Source organism: Dermacentor andersoni, chromosome 11 (assembly GCF_023375885.2).
Source record: "Dermacentor andersoni chromosome 11, qqDerAnde1_hic_scaffold, whole genome shotgun sequence".
Classification (NCBI taxonomy): Eukaryota; Metazoa; Arthropoda; class Arachnida; order Ixodida; family Ixodidae; genus Dermacentor; species Dermacentor andersoni.
Genome location: NC_092824.1, coordinates 108,495,909 through 108,517,159, shown reverse-complemented (window position 1 = coordinate 108,517,159; position 21,251 = coordinate 108,495,909). Strand labels below are relative to the sequence as shown.

Below are 21,251 nucleotides of genomic sequence, written 5' to 3'. Positions count from 1 at the left end.
TGACATGGCATGCTGATGCAGGAACTTCAAGTTGACATGGCCACCAGTCTTTCGTTTTTTCGTCATTTGTGGCTTGTGAAGCCTGTAATGATTAAAGTGACTTGTGGTATTGCAGAAAAGTAATTTACAAAATATGCAAAAATGGCTGAAACTGCTTTTGGGGTTCGACAGTCATAACAGGAAGTCGAAGATTCACTTTCGCTGCCAACTGCACCACTTTAAGCTGAAAAAAAATTTATACATATGTAGGTTTTGAAGGAAAATGCTAAAGTCATAGATGTAGCATTTTCATCAGAAGTCTTGCTACAAGGAAATTCAAGCATTGGTGAAGCAGATTATCAAAGCTTAAACAAAAATGTAATTACTTTTTGCGTGAACCGGAATTGAACCCAAATGATAGGATATTTTGCACCTTAAGACAAAACAGAAGTATAAGTGATTTTTCGTTCGGGTTGGCCGCTTCTCGGGAGCTGTTCATCCCGTGCGTTCCATGCACTTGCGATTTGTCAAATGCGTTCACTGTCCCTTCAGAAGTGGCATTAGTGTTTGTAGCATGTCGAATTGGGCGGCCTGCTACAGTCTTTGAGTAGTGAAATCGGTGACCGTGAAATGGCTGTCTGGTGATGGAAGACCTGTATATATTAAACGCTGAAAATTGTGCGGTCACTGCTCGTTGCAGTGATATATGTAAAAGAGGTGTGATAGAAATGCATTGCTTCTGAAGTGTACTTGCACAGTGCGATATTTTTTTTTTTTTTTTTAAGGACTTGCAGCCTGGAGAACTGCCCATGTACCTTTTTTTAGAGCAGCTCTTAGGCAACCATTCCCACGTTGAACGTCGGCGTGCCTGGGGGTCGTACCCCATTGTAACCGAGCGAACGCGAAACGCAGCGGCGGATAAAAGACGGGAAGAGTGAGGAGGAGGGTGCAGCAGAAGTATGAGGAGAAAAGCGGAGGAAACCACCTTGGAACACCACTAGATGGCGCTCATGCCCGCGGCAGCGGCCATGGGGGGGAAAGAAAAAAAATAGACCCAGGAAGCTCGCCTTCGCTTATAGCGTTCGCCGCAAGTGTTTCCCTGTAATGATTACTGTTGCACAAGCTGCAGTTGCCAGGAAGCGGCAACTGTGTGGCCAATTTATATATAGCGTCGCTGCTCTGCCAGTCTGTGCAGTGCAAGGATTCGATGTATCGCAAAATGAAAACACGTGTAGAGCTGCACTCAAATTCTGTATTGGGGAGTATCTTAATCGTCGGGGGAAATTCCTTTCAGTCTTTCGATACAGCTCGGAAGCACCGTTGAGTTTCTGTAAAAATACATTGATGCATTTTTTTGTAATATTGTTAGGCTATGCAAATGAACGTAAACCAGTTTAAACTTTTATTTGCTCCGGAGTTGAACCGTTTTTGCTGAAGCAGTACGGAAACCAGAACAAAAAAATTAAACATGACGTTTACGACTCAAGTGTGCAACAAACAGGCCGGTACCACAACTGTGCAAGCTGCAAGTATTAGCCTAGAATGGAGAAGCCTGATATAAATTGTGCAGTTAACATGAAATAATGTCCCATTCACAAAGTATTGGTATATTTCAGAGCAATCTGTAATCAATTTATCTGCATCAAACATTCTAATATATGCAATTTGTGGATTTGCAATTATTATGGAGTTATTGTGTGTGAATATGTGATACTGCTAGTAAATGACTGTTTAGTTTCAAATATGCAATAGTATGGAATTACTCCAAGTTTCATTTATGTTGTTCTCTTTCCTGCTTTTTGTATAGTGCAACAAATTAGAAGGCTTGTGCACTGACTGGCACTAACTATTCAGTTATAATTAATGCATCAGTGTTTAAAGCGATTTAGTTGTAAACTCGAAGACTTGCAGCTTGCACATTTGTGGTGCCATTCCTCGATGCTTACATATGGCATTGTAAACTTGGCGTTTTATTAAAGATGTTTCTCCCATTTTAAGCAAATAAAACAATTTCTGCAAAACATAATTAAATATCAAGCCACTAGAATGTGACTTGTTCGAGGAAGCTTTACATCTAAAGTTCCTATATAGATGTGTGAGGATTTAAAATGTTTTGCTTGGCATCCAAATAACAAATTCCAATTGTTGGGCGTAATCTTTGTACTTGTGCACTTTTATTGCCTATGATTGTGAAAGCATTCTCTGCATTTCATATGTTCGAAGAAAGCATGCTTGAGCTCAAGCTCCCTCTCCCCCCCGAACTCATTGAAACATCTTAGTTGCAAGAGATCAGATACCTCATCATTTCGTCTCTGTGCACCATGGTAGTTCTTCCCTTTTTTTGTCATAATGTGCCCTTTTAAAGTGGCACCTAATTTGAGGTAGTGGTGACTCCAGCTTGTGCCCCAGCGCATGTGGTGAAAACACTAGAGAGTTTTAGAGTGTCCAGTGTTCGGGTAAACACAAGCGGACTGGGCGTTTTACCGGATGAGCGGAGGCGCAAACGTGAACGCCTTGCACGATGCAGCCATCCGGTGGCGCAGAGCTCCGTTAGACAAACACAGCTAATATTGCAGTAGCCAAGTGTATTCTATCTCGCTGCTGGGGCAAGTTTTCGGCAGCGGTGCAAGCGTGCTGCGGCCGAAAATTTGCACCAGCAGCATGGTAAAATACACTTAGTTACTGCAATATTAGCTATGTTTTTCTGGATGAACTCTGCGCCACCAGGTGGCTGCACCGTGTAAAGCGTTCGCGTTTGCGCCTCCGCCCCTCCGGTAAAACGTCTGGTCTGCCTGCAATTATTGAATACCGAACAAGCTAAAGCTCTCTACTATTGCTTGAAGATGCTGACAAAAATACAAATTATATTCAAAACTAGTATGAGTACATTTATGTTGTATCTTCAAACAAGCATATTTGCTTGCAGACTGCCATAGGAAGTAAAGGCAACTGTTCCAAGAGCTCGCTGAATGTGTTGACTCCAAATCTCGCTAGTTCCCGCCAACTGAACCCCCCCCCCCCTTTTTTTTTATTCGATAATGGCGAAATGCGAAAACACCCGTGTACTTGGATCACTATGGCGTGCCTCATAATCAGATCGTGGTTTTGGCACGTTATATTTCATAATTATTTTTTTAATTTTTTTATTTGGTAATGTTTTTCTTCCTGTAATACAATCGAATCTCGTTTTACGGAAGTCGCATTTAAGAGGAAAACGCTCATTATATCCGATATTCGTTTAGACAGAGAGAGAAGGGAAGGCAGGGAGGTTAACCAGGCTGAGTCTAGTTTGCTACCCTACACGTGGGGAGGGGAATGGGGAGTGAAAGAGAGAACTTAGGTGTAGGATGTCTATAGTCGGGTGTTCAAGTCTGTTGCCTTCAGGTAGTGAAGAAGCACATATTCCTTATGCGCTGATATTGGCAAGAAATTCGATCATTCGTTCTGTCCATGTTCGTTATCGAGGTTTGAGTGTAACGTTTTCTACCATCGTCACCTAACCTAGAATTAACCCTGTGTGCATGAATGAAGGTAAGGCACACCAAAGGCAAATACTAAGCTGAGTGAATGTAAGTGATTAGTACTTGAATCCTGTAAATATCAACGTATCAATAATCCTGCTCAGAGTTTGATACTTCAAAATTCTGATTGAAGCATGGAAAACGACTCTTAGTTTATAGTGTCATTTTTGATACGCTCTGACAAAGTTGAGAATAGTTCAGAAAACCAAATCCTAACTGCTGCTAATGAAGTTCTTGCCCAAATAACATTTGTGTGCGTGCGTGCGTGTCCATAGTCTCTGTGGTTGAAACGTATTTATTAACGCACATTCTCTTCCCCTTTTCACTATTGCCATTAGGGGTATCCATAGCCAGAAATAAAGGTGAAAAAATTTTGTTCAAGCTGTTTTTTACGTGTAACTGTGTTAGGGCATTAGAGGGTATTTGATAGACTTGTCATTTTTTTTTGCATTTTCTGGGGTGCAGACTTTCTATACTCTAGAGAAATAAAAGAATGGGTCATCCAAGTGTTGACGCTAACGAAGAGGTCGACTTACGTGGTGGTTCAAGTGATTCTATAATAACAATTGATTTGATTGTTGATTAATTGATAGCGATAGCAAGTTAGTAGACAGCTATATGAAGTAAGGATAGTACAATTTACCAGCCATATAACCTTGCAAACATTCGCTTACTAACTAAATTAACAAGCATGGTCTCGGCGCGCACAGGTAAACGTGAACGCATAACACTCGATGGCTGCAGACACTCGCTGTCATAAAGATGGCGTAAGAAAGCGCGGCAGCTGCAGCGAGCGAAGTGATCTTGGTGCTGTCTGTCGCTCCAACGTGAACTGAGCGGCGAGAACGCAGCACGCACAAAGGTATGAGCCATCGGCGCACTTACAGACTCTGCCCCCAACGCAGATCGGTTGTAAGATACGGCGTGCGCGACCGCACAATACGCAGTTGCTTGTACAACGCCTCCCTCCCCTCCCCCCAGCGTCTAGCGGCGACCGGAGGACGGCGCGCTTCGTGCCCGCTTTCCTCCCTTGCGCGCGCAAGATTGAGTCGGAATCGCTCGCACATACAGCATACGGTGCGCGGCGACGGCGTTATCCCCCTTGGACGTTATGCGGATTGTCACGACGACAACAGCAAAAATGCACCTGGAGTGTCCATATAATCGCAGTCACAATAAAATGTTGGCCATATCGCCTTATTCTCTATGCTTTAATGTTCGTTATTCACTCATTTCGTATCGTATTTCACGCGCAATTACGTCGGCCTTGTCTTAAACATCCAAGAGGCCAGGTGGGCCAATCCCAGCGAGTGTGAGGTCTATGGTGCTATGTGATTATTTTCTCATATATTGGCGTTAATTACGCTCGTACCGTTAATTTTACTTACTTGCTAGCTACGCTTGTATTAATTTTACTTTGCGACTAATTCTCGCTTGCGTATCCCTGCCACGGCGTCCGCATATCGATGGGGGCGAAATTCGTAAACACCCGTGTACTTATATTTAGGTGCACGTTAAAGAACCCCAGGTGTTCCTAATTTCCGGAGTCCCCCTACTACAGCGTGCCTCATAATCAGAAAGTGGTTTTGGCTAGTAAAACCCCAAAATTTAATTTTGATTCTCGCTTGTGGGCACCGCCGCAGCAAGAGCAAACTAAACTACACTTTAGAAAAAAGTTTACACCCTTTGGATTGTATTTTGTCCCCAAACAATAATCGTCATCTGTCTTGCTAGCATTTCCGTTAAGCTGCGAGCCCGGCTTGCGCGTTATCGGCTTGACACAGCATTCTCGATAGGAAAGTAGCGAGCGCAGAGTTTTTAAGAGAGGAAGCGCAAGCAAGGCAGATAATTATTGTTTCGAAACAAGCCCGAAAGGGTGTAAACGTTTATTAGAGAGCGCGCGCGCGTGTGTGTGTGTGTGTGGAGAGAGTTTCTATATAGCTCTATTCCCCAAAAGTGTGCCGTACGTCGGCTTTGCCTCAACATCACCATATCTACGGCGGTGCACCCTTTACAGGGGCATAGTGCAATATGGTTAACTTTCGACTATATTGGCGCTCATTACGCCTACCTACTCTGCGACTAATTCTCGCTTTCAGTGTCGTTTTCTGGCTCTCTACGACGCTCTGAAGACGCGTAAATGCCGTTTTTTTTTAAACTGGAAGTGTTTACAATAATCCCAGATACGCCAAACTCGTGTGGATTCCGCTAAGACCTTCAACACCGGCAAGCGTAGGTGTGCCCTAAATAATTGACTATAGTACAGCTATAACAAAACGGCATCCTACGCGAAAATGTCTTCGTTATATCCTATATTAGCATCTATGCTGATACATCGGAGGGAAGGTGCCGGTGGGATCGTGATCACGTCTGTCCAAAAAAAAAAAAAAAAAAAAAAAGAAACGCAAGCGTGGTGCCTGTGATGGGTCAGAAAAGGGTTTCCGGCTGATTTTAATGGCCTGTCGGCGTCTTGCCGTGCCGATGCACGGAAACAGTAAGTTACGTACACGCGCATTCTGTACCGTCGCCAGTACGCAACCGTGCGATTCCGGGGCGATCAAACTGGATCGGCGTGTTAACTTGCGAGATGCCGTCCAGCGCCACACCGGGCCGCTGGCTAAAACGCGAATGTGCGCCATTTGGAGTTGCTCTTGCCGAGCACAGTCGCCGACCAACTTTTTTTTTTTTTTCGAACATGGAGAGTGCCGCACGCACACCCGAACTCCGCCGCTGCAGTCGTCAACCTAGCCCGTCCCGTGCGTGTAATCTCGCGCTTCACCGATGAGGTGTACTGGTGCGACCATATTGAAGACGCGCTCGTCGGCACATTTTCACAGCTGCACACAGAGACGGTTAAGGCCTAGATTGCTATGCCCAACCACCGCGGCTTCATCGGGAGTCCGTAACCAAAGTTACGGCTCAGTGTCGAGTCGGCGTGGCGGCAGCTTTGCTCCCGACCGCCATGTTCGCCGCACTGCGCATGCGGATCATGCAAGAAAAGCGGAGTGGCATGCCACGCGGTGTCCGAAGCCTGTAGGTGGCGGTTCAGCCTGGAACACTACAGAGACACTATACCACGCATGGAGCGAGGAAAATTCCTTCTTGCATGTTACCGTGTCTTTAGAGTTAGTATAACAACTTTGGAGGAAAATCTTCAACCGGTGGCTAGAAGTTGTTAGGTGACGCCAAATAAAGCCCCTTAAACTTCGTAAAGTAGCCGCACGCTTTAAAGAATGCCGCATCCTCCTTGCGCGCTCTGGCCGACGCCGCGTCGCAATTGGTCTAATAGCATCACGTGGGCCCTCGCGCCGTGCATCAGCGTCATTTTTGCTCGATAAGCGTCTACGGAGCGGCCATGAGTGGCGAGGAGCGCATGTTGGCGCCGTTGCTACGCTCGAGCAGTGTAGGGGGCGCTACGGTCGAGGAGGGAGCGTGAAAGAAAGGAGAAACGAGGAGGAGTGAAGGCGGAGGAGGAGGCGGAAAGTGTCGCTAGGTACAAGCGACGCTCCTCCGATTCATGTCTTGCGTAGGTGGCGCTGCTCTCGGTAGCGCAGGAAAAGTGGCCCGAGATTGAGGAGCGGTTATATAGAGAACAAATAGGGGTGTATGCGGTTACAGAAACGCACCTTCGAGACTCGGAAGAGCCGCCAGTGATTGAGAATTCTGTTTGGGAAGGGTGCAACAGAACTAAGTCTGAAAGAAAGGGAGGGGGAGTCTGAATGCTCATTCACCAGAGAGACAAATGGAAAAGAGTAAATTCAAAATGTCAAGAGCATCTTTGTTTATCAGGTACAATGAGTGGGGAAGAAATTTGGCTGGGCGTTACGTATCTGTGGACCGGAAATAATTGCACAGAGAAAAATAAAGAGTTAGTGGAATGCATAAGCGCTGGTATTAAGGATTTCGGGAATGGTGCTGAAATTATCCTATTAGGTGACATGAATGCCCACATACAGGATTTAGATGGCTATACCAACAATGGGAATGTAATGGTTCCAGGACTTACTTTTGGAAATGCGGTTGTTTGCTTTTAATCAGGGGTACAACCAGGACTCGATGCGAACCAAAGATCAGTGGGTGGCCTCGCATTGGTCGCTCAAGGGAAGACTACAAATGAAGCTGCGCAGGGTGATACGGGCTGGACTAGTTTTGAAGTGAGGGAAGCTCGCAGTAAAATTGATTACGAAGAACGACTGAGGAATATGGAAGAAAGTAAATGGGCTGGGAGAGTGTTGAGGTATATGTACAGGAAAAACATGAATTCACAGTGGAGGAAAAGAACTAGGAAGCTTACCAGCAAGTATGCGGCCTGTAGGGTGGGCAACACAGCAACAAAGAACGTCAAGCGGAAAGTCAGAGAGGCTGAAATAATCTGATTGGTGGTGACAATGGAAAAGAAGCCTGCCATCAGTAACTACTTAAGAGGAAAAAATGAAATCAAGAAAGAAGCAATTTATGATAACTCAAAGGGAAGCTCATTACTTTTTGAAGTGAGATCGGGGTGCCTTAGAACACACGCCTATAAAGTGAGATATAAGAAGGAAGACGAAGCATGTGCTTGCTGTGGTAAAGCTAGGGAAACTATGGAGCATGTTTTATTAGAATGTGAAGACGTCTCCCCAGTGGTCGATTTAGGCACCACTGGCCTCCTTGAAGCCCTTGGGTTCAGCAAGAGCAGTGGGAAAGTAAACATGTTCGCAATAGGGATTACTAAGAGGCACTTCAAGGATTGGTGGAAGTAGGAAAACGACAAAAAACGGAGACGTACAAAAGCACAGTTCGCAATAGGGGATCAGAAACTTCGGTTGTGGGAGTTCATAGTGTTTTTTTTTTTTTATTATTATTGTTTAACCTAGGTAGGACATTAGGCAGTATAATAGCAAGAGCTTGGTGGCGCAACCCACCGCCCCGTTCCCAAGGGGACGCTCATAACATCCATCCATCCATCCAATGCGCGGTGTGCCCACCGCGCTGGGCTGGGCTGGCCATGGGCAGCGTTTATGGGTTCACCGCGCGTGAAAGAGGCTGCATTTACTTGAGCTCACGGCGCGTTTACACGCCAATAAGTTAAAAGCACAAGTCGGGACCTAAAGGTCTATAGTGAATAAAGTTGTACAAGCAGTTTCAGCTCTTGAGAGTGATTGATTATCACACTGCACTCGATAAGGAGGAAACTCATGATTCTCATACGATGTCCTAGCTCACTATGGCCAGCTTCAACTAATGGAGGAGCACAACAGAAACAGTCACGAACCTCGGCAACCAAATCCACGTTGCCAAACGACATTTATTGCGCATTGTATTCACGAAATAAAACTTCTTCTGAACACATATCACCGAGAAATTGCACGTAACTGAAACTAAAAGTCAATGACAAAAAGAAAAGGGGGGGGGGGGGGGGGGGAGTGTTTGTAGCAAGGTTCTCAAGGCACAATTCAGTTTTAGCATGTTCATTCGCTCCCGCATCTCGTCCCATTTCGCGTTGTGAGACTTGATGTAGAAATGTAGCCGAGCGCATAGAACTTTACGATTCTATTCGTAAGTGCTGTTTTGTGTTCAGGGCAGCCAACAAGGTTCAGCTTGGTAAGCTGGAGAAAAGATACCAGATCCATAAAGCTGTCGCTTCTTTCTTGCTTCACTCTGAAGCAGCAGTTGAAAGTGTTTTCCAGTGATGGTAACCAGTGCATTCAGCTGATCTGACGGATATAAACGTCCTCCCCTGTCAACAGCAGTGGTGAGAGCTGCTTTCTTGGAGCTCCATTGCATTTCTTGGAGAGGTGCAATGAAGCATCTGGGTAAATTGTTGGCACTGTGTCGCTTCTAAACACGAGTCAATCACGAGAAATCTTTACTGTTTCGCCGTTGACCACTCTGCCTAGGCACTATGGAGGAGGTTTCTCAGTGCGTGTTGTATGTGTTTGTCCCCTAGACATGCTGTCATTGCGGAGTGTGGTCGAGTTTGTTTACGCTCCGCCGCTGGCTGCCCGTGCGGTGAGGCAGTGGGTACGGATGCCCTGTTTGGTGATTGCTGTGTCTGAAGGGGCAAGGTTCTGACGTTGTATAAGTCACTGGCCGCTTTTTTCGTTGTGACAATAGATCGTATTTTTTTACAAGCACTGCTCCAGGAGGGCACATGTAACCGGTAAACGGAGGCCTCAGGAATTCACCTGAGGTTATAGTAAAGCAAGCAGTGCAGGATCTCCAGGGCACCAAAGGGTAGCGGGGGGATCAAAGCTGGAATCAGTGCAGCTCGTGGGTTGGGGCTGCGGAGGCCGAAGTGTGGTAAAAATACTCATGATGCAAAAACGAGCATTTACACGTAGCACGTACGTATGGATTATGTGTAATGTTCATACCGGGTACTTTTCAGAAAAATTGGCTGGCTATTCATAAAATTTAAGTAAAATTGATGGTGCGTGAAAGGATAGTATGTTCGCAGGCGCCTGAACTAGATGGCGCCACCATACTGAGGAGGTGCATGGAGGTGCATGACAGTGACTACTCGGAGAAAATATTCATGCAAGTTTCTCTGACTCATAATAGGTAGTGTTCCAAAGTCACATTACCTTGCAACACAACCTTCCTCCGTTGTAGTACTAGAATTACAGGCAGGTGACGCAGTAAAAGAAAGGTCACCAGACGAGCCATGCATGTTAAATTGCACTAGCTGCAACTGAGGACTTTACTTAATTTTTATCATTATTTCTTTCTCAAGTGTGCTAAAAGAAAAATTTGGTTGCATTTACAAATACATATCTTTGAACACCAAATAAACGTGCAGGTTAAGAAAATGATGCATCTGAAAAATCATTCGGCAACTGTATTTGATGTTTTTGCTACCATAATACATATCTTGAGTCATCTCCAAATAAAAATTTGCTTCCCTATAATGGATTCCATGTCAAGTTCTGCATTTTCAGTTTCATTATATTACATTAGTAGGAGAATACTCCATAAAGCATGACCAACCAAATTTGACAAATTCTGTTATATCTGAAAATTCGTTACATCAAAGTTCTTCATGTTGAGGTTCAACTAGCTTCACAAAAATGTTTTCATGCTGGAATGGTTAGAGCACATGCCAGCCAATCGTGATGCTGCACATATTAGTCGAGGCACTTGGCCAATGGCAAACGGTGCTTACAAATGCAGAGCTTTGTGAATTCGATCCTAATTTCAGTTTTGGTGCCCAGGAGGTTGCTGCATCATGCCACCTCGTGGTACACTGCCTCGGTCTACTCCTGAAATCACAGTAGCTAACTGCCACACGAGAGCACATCCAGAAGAAATACATACAGCACTGTTATTTATTCCTTTATCATGCATAGTCTCATCGCTGCACAACGTCAGCAAATTTTGGTTGTTTGTCATGAGCATGGAGGAAGGCAAAATCTTGAGGTAGCATAGCACAACACAGTTGAAGCAAAACGAGTCGGCCCAACAGATGTTTGTCAAGTCGGAGTGTGTAGTGCTCCCGCTCTGCAGGCAGAGCTGCAGCAGGGCAGCCAGACAAGTGCGCATCAATTAAAGGCTACAAAGGACCATTGTCGGCCAAGATACTGAGTCTCGGAGGTCACATGTGTTTGACACTGCAAGGAAAAAAGCAAAGAAGGGGAATGGTCTCACAGAGTTGGCTTGCGAAGGCTGGATCCACAATTTAATTCGCCCTCCTAGTCAACAATTTAATTCGCCCTCCTGTGTTAGGCTAGGTTAGGGTAGTAGGGCTAGGTTAGGGCTAGGGTAAGTTAGGGCTGGTAGGGTGCACTTAGTTTATTTCTCCCATCATTATGACATTACAAAAATGTCGATGCCAGGTCTGCCATTTTGAGACCTACTTTAGTATCATATATGTGTCAACCTTGTAGTACGTATGGGAAATGTGTGCTAGAGTTGATGCAACTTCCAAAATGTGAGTCGGCTTCCTTTTAAAGTGTCAGAAGCGTTGCATTTATTAACAGAACATCTGTAATCAAGAAACCGATGTAAACATAGTACAACATTGACGACAATACTAAAAATGCAGTACCAGCTCAAACTGTTTCCTACTAAGGTGGCCGTAGGAATCTGGCGGTGTGGTGAAATCTCGATACATGGGATGTTTCACAATCATGGACAAACATATTGGAAAGCACACTGCAGCATCTATTTATTTGTTGTACAATTGTGTTGCTTGCTAGCCACATTTTTTTATTTAAGTGCATTACTTGCGCAATCAGTTAATTTCATTGTGCAAGTTCTAGAAGATAAGTCGTAACACCAGCATTTCATTGAATCTAGATGACGCTTTGTAAGCAACACTCACCATGCATAATTTTTCCTTCATAAGGAATTCTGTTTGTAATGTTCTGAAAACCATTCAATGGCAGAAATTAGAGGCTAGTTAAAATTAAATCATCACGTCACAATAAATTTGTAATTAAAAATGAACTTTGAGAATGTCTATCATCCAAAGTTGGCAGTGCTAAAGTAAGGCAAATCCATATCCATACTACCAATCTTTATCATGCGTGCTGAAGAGTGAATGAACTGGTGGTAACCACTGTCCTTTCCGCAACCTATTACCAGATCTTGCTGTAGCGTTCGTGGTACTAAACTGTGCCAACTCCCATGCTGTAATATGTCCCACTTACAATTGGTAAACTATAGTCAACCGTGGATAATATATAGAATGAAAAAGACAACTAAATGAAGGTACCTTGAAATTAAAGAGAATGTAGGTTTGACCAAGTTTGTTGGGCTTTGCTGTAGATCTACCTGGTCATGCCATCACTCCAAACTACCTCAAATTAGCGCCATCTGTGAATGGGCACCCTCTTGGTGTGGACCTCTAACCCTAATCGGGCAGTAGCATCCAGTGGACCATCTCCTCGGGAATTGCTTGCTGGTGTAGCTACGCATCACATTGTGTGATCTTCTTCAGTGGCAATTTCCCTGCCTCTAAGTCACGCACAGAAAGCAGACAAAGCACATCAGTAGCATACTAGACTTCTTTATTTGATAACGTGAACTAATAATTTTTTTCTTACATTGTAGGCAGCGCAGAGCGCCAATTTGTTCCAAGAGCCAATGGCAGAAAGACGAGTATTTGTTGCTTGCAGATCTGCATGGATGCAGCAGTGACAAAATAAGTTTCAATCCCTCCCCAATCCCCTCCTTTATATGTATATAGACATTTCCGTGACAAACGCAAGCAATGCACAGTCTTCAGCTCAAACATAGACCTTTCCTTTAGCACAACAACAATTCCCAAACAACTGCTTGCAACATCTACCGACGACTTTTCTCACAAGCGCAGAATCGCTGTTGTCTCCATGCGGAAGCGGGTTCTCAATCCACACCCAGTCTTCAGAACGTCGGCACCAAAAATCAGTTCTCACTGCACTTTTGCTGCTAACTTTCTGGTTAGACTACGGGGCATTATCACACAAAGGGGAGTCGTGTTTACATATGTACAGAGCCCCACTCAAAACTTCCTTTTTTTTTTTCACCATCACATGGTGTCCGCATATGCATGCTTGACTTGCACGCACTTTATTTGATCGCCGAGACGTATACGGGGTGTAGGAGCAACAAATGACGATGCCTGCTCTAAATGGCAGCAGGCAGGATAATACGTACATGCATTACAACACAAACTTGGTATGGAAGATTTCATACATCAGATGCACTGAGGCTCGACTTGCACTGGTTTCATTACCAGGGAGTTTGACAGCTGACTACATGCACAAGAAAGCTCCTAGTACACATGCTATGGCAGTGCTTCACAAGAATACGAGAATGTCCAAGACCCCTTTCAAAATCTTTCATGAAAACAAAGTCATCATACACCAAAGGCCAAGCAATGCATGCCGGGAAATTTGTTGTAAGAGATGCAAGCTTCAGTGTCAAACAGATGAATTTGTCTTTGCAAGGTATTTTTATGTCATTTTGGTGATGTCCAGTTTTGGTGACGTACAACTGTCCCCTCATCTTTCAGGTAGGCAGGCAGGCAGGCAGGGAAACAGGCAGGGAAACTGCCTGTTTCCAAAGCAGTTGGCAGCTAACGTGGGTTCAAATCATTCATTTACGCCTACCTGCCACGATTACTATGTGGTTACAGTATTCTACTGCAGAGTGCAAGGTCACATGCTCGATATCTGGCTGCGGCAGCTGCATTTGAATTGAGGCAAAAATGCTTGCACACGTATTACAAATAGGTGTGCATTAAACAGCGTCAGGCAGTTAAAATTAGTCTGCAGCCCTCCACAATGGTGTCTCTTTAACACCTGACAAATCTAGGGACAAGTCATTTACGAGCATTCTTTATAGAAACACTGAGCATGGTGGGCAAAATGCATGGTAAGGAATTCACTGACAACATGTATGAGGCTAAATTCTCTCTGTTTCGTGTTACATCTAAAGCGAGAAGTCAACATGAATCTGGACCCTACCGGTCTTCAATAGAACCTTATGTCAGCATTCTCATTTCAGACATGAAGCACCAGCTTTCGTGTTAATCAAGGGGTTAAGAGCAGGGGGATAAGTATCGCTGATGAGTGAATATGGGATCGTTGCTATCACTGAGTACTGCGTGAATGATCACTTGTGATGATTCTTCCTAATTGGTGTTTAAGCTTTCTTAACCCTTAGGGAAAATAAAGGCGTATTCTTTTCTATGCTGCAGATGAGCACCATTTCATGGGCAAATCTTCATGTGGCATGAACTGCAGCATTTGTTCATATCCAGAAATCTTGGAAACAAGAGCGACCTGAAAGTTATGCCCCATGATTCCTTCTACTGTTGCAAGACAGGAGATAATCAAGAGATTATAGATGTCCAGATAATTTCTAACAAACTTCACCAGCACTTTTATTGGAATAGAAGATTGAATTTTATTGAAAATAAGAGACATTGCCCAGTTTGTAACAATGCTCAATGCTTTGGCTCTGAATGCTTTGCACCTGGCAGAATGTGGCTAATCAGCAAGCTTGCAACAATGTGTGTGACAGCGGAACATCTTCGACCTCCAGCTAACGGTCTTATTGACCCAACAACCATAGAGTCAATAATTTTGTGCATTGAAGAAGGAAAGCACACGTCACAAAATATGTCCAACAAATAAAAATAAATAATTATATGGGAAAACCGGGAGCGGTAAGTGCTTAAAGGTCCTTTCATGACTGGACAGTCTAAAGCTACACGTTTTATTGCACTGTTTAGAACTGTGTGGTCAGAGTATGGCTATTTCATGTCATAGAACCAGAGCCTACGCAAATATGCAGTCACAAGTGCATAAGTTTTTGTATATAAGACATATATATATACACCTAGGGAGACGTCTGTTTCACTTTTTATCACTTGGGATATGACACTGTCTTCTACCATTAAACTTCCAGCGATTGATCTGCTGTACTTGTGTGTGTAAATTCGAAGTCTGGAAAATGGGAAAAAAAGAAATGTGTATTTTTGCAGCACTTGTCAGCCATGTCCATCCCACTTTAGATAACTTCAGTCACGAAAAGTATAAGCTGGTAGTGAGCCAGTGCAACTCCAGCCTCTAGCTCTCATGTCAGCGCTGCTTGCAACAATAGCAGTGGTAGTCTCGCAGAAGATAATTTTTTATTTTGCTCGTGTTGCGTTATTTACAGGGAACAACCCTTTTCACTGACTCTCATTACGGTCTGTCTGTGTACGACAATGCTGATAACATCATTCCGAGTGTAATGTATATCTTACTCCTGTACCAGCAGCATGGAAAAAAACACTTCGCAGCATCTTTTGCTTCCGCAACATGTAAACTTCTGCTGAAGCTGCTTGAGGATGACAAGCACAACTTTGATGTTAGCATGCCTTAAAAACCTGAATGCAACTCAAGATCAGTGATCCTGTCTGATACAACAGCCTGTGCATTAATCTGGGCTTATCTTAGTGGGGGGGGAAAGGGAGTAATGGGCCTAGAACATGGTTTCCTCCAAACTTGTTTGTTGTCAACTTGCCGTTAATCATAAGAACCTAAACCGCCCTTTTCTTTCTATAAAGACGTCTGTACCCCCTTTATGTGTTTTTGATGCTAGAAGTGCCTGGAGAAAAAAAAAAGAACTCCCTTTGAAACCCCAATTCTTCCAGTGACAAGAAACCTTTATGCCACCCACAAATACCACAAGCACTATCATAGCTTATCACTTTTTCCACTCCATGCACCGCAAGAGGGCACCTTCTTCCATAGATGTAGTGAGAAGCACACATGAGGCCAGTGCCAATGATGAACCCTGCTGCTCTGAATGTGACAAGTTGTCTTGTCAGAAAATGGTGGCAATGGACTGAGGCCCTTCCCTTGTTCATAACCCTGAGCCTAGTCAGTTCTCCCAGAGTTTCACCACTCCAGTCAAAAACATGTCTCGACACTCCTACTCGACTTCAGCATGCAAAGGGAAATGCCACTGTTTAATTGAGTGGTTACTGTGCTTCAAGAATGCTCCTTGCGATTCCTGTGACGAGTTGCTAGAGAAACATCTTTCACTGAGTGGTTACTGCACTTCCAAAACCCCTCCTCAGTGATTTCTATGTTGATTGAGGAGCTGCTTGAAGAACACCCCTTCACAAGGGGTCAGTGCACTTTAAGACTGCTCTTCGGCGATTCCCGTGATGAGGAGTTGCTTCAGTAACGCTCCTCCACCCCAGTGCCTCTGAGCAAATGCTAAAAGTGTGCCATTACGAAATGACTCACAGAATTCTGTAACTGCTCATGAGATTTATAGAAGCACACTGTGACTACTTCATCATTTGAGAGATGGCACTGTCCTCTATTTAGCAGAGCGGAGGAGAAGCACTGAATCAAGGTATATGTATGAATAGAGCGATCAGCCTTCCAAACTTTTTCTTGAAGTTATGCAACAAACATACCAATATTATATTAAGTCTCTGGAAGTAGTGCACTACATATGAGCTATTGGTTGCAAGGAAGAGAAATTTCAAGACTAAGCTCTTTTTATATTGACAGTAAAAAAAGGAAATTGCACACCCTTCAATGCCCCCCTATTCAATATAGTATTGACAGTGATTGTTAATCTCACACAATGCACAAGCTGTTAAATTCTTTTAGCTATCTTTGTAGATGGTTCTGTGTGTTTTCCATTAGCACTCCACTACAAGCTACTAAGCACTCAAAAAAAAAAAAAAAAAAAAAACAAGCTAACTACCAGAATATTCAGAGTCACTGCCCATCAGCTTTAGACTTGATGATCTGCTGACACACTGATATAGCTCCATGCCACTGGGAAACATTTACTGAAGCATATCAGTCATTGTTCAGTCTTGGTCATTTTTCACACATTTGGCTATAGACCAATACATTCTCCCTGCTCTTCTTAATGAGCTGTGTTCTCCGATGTAATGAGGCAGTGATTCTGGATATTATGGCAATCGGACTTAATGATTGGCTTGAAAACTTTGTGCAAACCAGTCATAGGCCCAGGTATGTGTATTGTGCTAGCCTAGGGATACTTTATCATGTTAGCTAAGACCAGCACACTTCCACCATTAACAGTTAGGCACTAGAAACAGTACAGAAATTCCGTGTTGCAAACAGGTTTTTATGGCAGCTAATTATCACATGTGCCATGGTGAACCGAAGGTGTAGCAGCATGAGTTACAAGTCTGTTTTCAGGTAAAGGTTTTGAGAGCACGATTGTTCAAAGACAAGATTGCACATGACATTCGATGAGCAGGGGTCAGCATGTACACAAATGTACTTTGTTGAAAGTTCATATCTGCAACAAAATGGCTGCCTAACTAGCTACTCTCTGTCCTTTGTTAATGCGTTTAATGTTTGTGCATGTCGTGAGCAAACAACTGAAGTATATTGTGAGCTGAAAAACCATCCTACCAATCTTGCACTGTTAGGTTTCCTTCTGTAAACCAAATATTTCCTTCTGGAAGTTGCTGCCTGCAGTTAGTAACAAGCGGTGGTTACTTCGATAAACCTAAAGCATCCTTGTTTACAGTAGAGCCTATGCATCAACAGCAGTTAACTAGACAACACGAAGGAAGAAGAGAGCAGCCAGCTTTTAACACATATGTACATTCGTTTCAGCTTCAAAGAAAAGATCTCTTAAATAGAAATAAATATATATGCTTGTCTCTGTATACATAAAAAAAGGAACAATACTAAATTTGTAAAACACTCAAACAACAAACCTAAATTACAACTTTTTTTTTTGGAACATCACTGTTTGACTCGATGCAATGGGAGCTTTCCAGGTTCGTTTTGGCCATTGAGATAGCAGAGGCTGCCATTTACCTGAGCAAAAAGTGTTATTTGGGTTACCAGTGCACCGAGAATAGGGGGAAAAAAAGATAACTAAACCGTATGTGAGCTCTACGTCGATAACATGCCATTGGCAACAGGTACAAGTTACATTAAGGTTTAACAGCCTCCCCCTCTCTCACACACACACACTCTCTCTGTTTGGGCAGGTGACCGGCTTCTACTCTTGACCTGCCAAATGCAACTCGACACGCACCGTCCGGAATAGTGCAAACACCGATGCCTCCACGGCACAGCTGCGCTATTTGACAATGTCCTGATGTTTGTGGACAGTGAGTGCAGCTACGGTGAGTGCAGACAATGTTTTCAAGGAAAAAGAAAAGCGATTGTGTCCTGCCCGGTGGCTAAAGTTGCAAAGTGTCTCAAAGACTCCGTAAGGCTGGAAGTGAAGCCTTGGATGTGTTTCACCCTTCTGTTAGAGGTCCTCTATGGCTCCAGTCTGAAGAAAGCGGTGCGTCAGCAGTTCCTCCGCTGTTGGTCGCTCACCGGGGCACCTGAAATGTTATTTATTGATATTTCAGCACTCTAGAAGCTGCATGGGAGAACAAAAATTGGGTGACCACATAGCTTATGACAGTCTACAGAACTTAGCCCAAAGTGAATTAGTTGTAGGTAATGAACAGTAACAATATACATATACAATTTCAATAACACATGAATAACTACAGTGAAGTAAGCAAGACGTGAGCCAGGGAGAATAAATTTAATGCACGCTTAAGAAAATAATAGAATAAGAACAATACAGTCAAAGCTAGATTACCGAAGTTGTACTTGCACCGAGAAATTTTGTTAATTCTAGGTTTTAAAGTTTCAGCAGTAAAATTAATTTCACACAAGTTCCCAGAACATTCTTGGTGGATAGTATCTTTTCAGGAAGCACTTATCAACAAATTACAGGGAGGTCAAGCCATAATCGCTTGGTTGTGCACGCCAGTGCGCGGGCAGAGCTGTAAGTCTTGGATGCCATGACAACGCGCTTAGCGCTGACAGCCTTCATCAGTTGGCACCCACAAAAACAAAAGTGTAAAAGGACATGGACATTCATTCTGAGGGGGAAACAAAAAAAATTCAGTTTCACCAGAAAGGCGTAGCATTAATGGCAATAGTAAAGAAAGAACTAAGCCAAGTAAGGTTCTTAGCTTTATCAGAGTCACACACACTCTGGCAAACATGAACAGATATCACTCGGTGACCACGAGCACCTGCTGCCACAGCGCAAGCAGAAGCTTCACACCGTGTTTCGGAAATTTCAGATTACGCAATCACCCACACTAGATGCACAGGAACACGATGCACGTCAAGGCATGAACCATCTTGGCTTGACCTTTACACTTGCTGCAGATTACCGCCAAGATATGGCACATGGTCCGAGTATAGACAACCATGTGCAGCCACAGCAAGGGTAGAGGAGGAGACGCGCGCAAGGGGCAGATAGTGCGCGTCTCCCCCTACCTTCATGCATGCTTGATCGTGTGACCGCCCTCCCCAGCTCCCCTGTGCCAAAGGAATCGCCAGCTCTCGTGTTTCTGCCTACCTCGTGGCTTCCGCAAGTTGTTTACTGCATACCGCGTCTCGGTGCGTACGCTTTGGCGGCGTTTGCTGCTTAAACTTTTTATGCCGAAAGGATGCTTGCAAATAATTCTTACCTCGCCCGACATTTCTATATCTTTTTGCTAAATTTACCAGCCATACGGGCTCCAAGTACATGCTTGAAGTGACCGAAAACTTTGATAACTCAAAACTGTGTCACGAAATTACTTCGTTAAATCACGAAAAAAAGAAAGGTACATGGTTTTCAATGGAATTAAGATCAAGATATTTAAATAGTTAATTACATCGCGAGTTTCGTTATATCAAGGTTTGACTGCATACGAAATCACACACAGCGCAAAAGCAAATGCAGGAAAGCAGCAAACAACATACTATGAAATTTGTAGTCGCAGTATGAACCGTGTTAATTCGGAAAATCGAATTCAGACTCGTCCTCTGGTCCTGGCAGGTGTATGCGTAACTTAATGGTGTAAATTCTCATTAATTCGCACACATATGGGTGCGGAACAGTTAAACTTGGGCAACTCTCGGGGTTCGGTGAATGCAGAAAGCTGCAAATGTGCAAATGCGCAATGCGAGATAGCAGAAACGATGCTAGCGTCCAAGCGAAACGAAGCGGCAGTGCCTGCATCACCATAGTCATTAGCGAAACTTGTATGTGAAAGTCAGGAATGCCGAAAACTTCATGCCTATTTGTGTTTTTACAGCCTTTATTCTTGCGCATACTGCCATACTTAACACCGCATTGGCTGCATGCCTTCATAACTGCATGGTAGTTACCATCCATGATAGTGTCATTTGTGACCGTGGTTTCGTTGGTAGCGGTTGCAGCAAACAACGGTTTCGTTTTAACTCATTGCAATGGTTGCTTGCGCAATGTCACAAACACGGAGGAAGCTGTTGAGGATGAAGAGCGCTAGCTACATTGTTGCAATGCACCGACAATCTGTTGGCAACCAGCTCAGGAGCAAAAAAAAATGAATAAATAATCAGGATGTGTGCGCGGTAGTGAAAAGTGTGCCTTGGATGATGATGCTCGCCTTGGCCTCGCTGCGAAGAAAGTTGTGAAGCCTTCACTGTTGAGAGTGCTAATCAATCATAAGATGACGAGAACTGCAGCTTCCGCACTGCTTTTGTGCAAAACAGAAAAGGATTTACCCATTCAGTAAATAAAATTGTGTTGACATAGTAAGCACTTGTTTATCGCTTTCTTGATACCCTCGATAATTAGACATTAGATTAATTCAGCCATTTTTTTTTCAGTCCAATGAAATCCAAATTACCGAGGTTTTACTGTACTTCATAGTTCTGTGGCTGGCTGTGAACAGTATGGAATTGTTGATGCCCAACTAAATATGCACCTCTGCATGTTTCTTGTATGTGACATGTTTTCAGCAATACAATGAACAAATCAGAACTTGCCTCTTAAGGCAGGTGAGAATGAAGTCTCGGGCATCAGGACTGATCTGGTCCGGAAATTTTGGGTCACTCGTACCCTGTCCAATGGCAAAGGCTGCAGCCAGGGGAGAAAGCTCGTACCTGGAAATTGCTGTTTGTGTTAAGAACTGCAGCTCTAGACCCCAACAAGTAAAAGTTTTCGCCAAGCAAGGTCATTTAGTGGTGTCATGCGATGTACTGTCGTAGTTTGTTTACTCACCAAGGAGGCTTTGTCTGGAACATCTCAATCACAGTGCAACCGACACTCCTGAAACAGAGGACACAGGATGTCAACCAGTGATTTGCAAATTTACAATGTACATCATGGCGTAATGGTTAAAAGCTCCTCCATTTAAAAACAATTTACCAACAGGAAATGGGAACAAATGAGGATGAAGGTGTGTAAGGATGAAGAACATACAGGTAAGAACAGGCAGAAATACCCTAAACAGGGAAG

The 21,251-nt window shown here is 43.8% G+C and overlaps 1 protein-coding gene across 3 annotated transcripts in view; it reads right to left on the bottom strand.

The window, feature by feature from the left end:
- Positions 1 to 12,473: 12,473 nt before the first annotated feature.
- LOC126539426 (uncharacterized) overlaps positions 12,474 to 21,251 on the bottom strand; it is a 34,352-nt gene continuing 25,574 nt past the window's right edge. For all 3 annotated transcript variants that reach the window (XM_050186247.2, XM_050186252.2, XM_050186249.2), the window contains exons 13-15: positions 21,015 to 21,062; positions 20,780 to 20,896; positions 12,474 to 18,300 (exon numbers count right to left, since the gene is read on the bottom strand). In XM_050186247.2, coding sequence (XP_050042204.1) covers positions 18,222 to 18,300; positions 20,780 to 20,896; positions 21,015 to 21,062 — 244 coding nt within the window. In that variant the 3' untranslated portion in view covers positions 12,474 to 18,221. The remainder of the gene's footprint in view (positions 18,301 to 20,779; positions 20,897 to 21,014; positions 21,063 to 21,251) is intronic.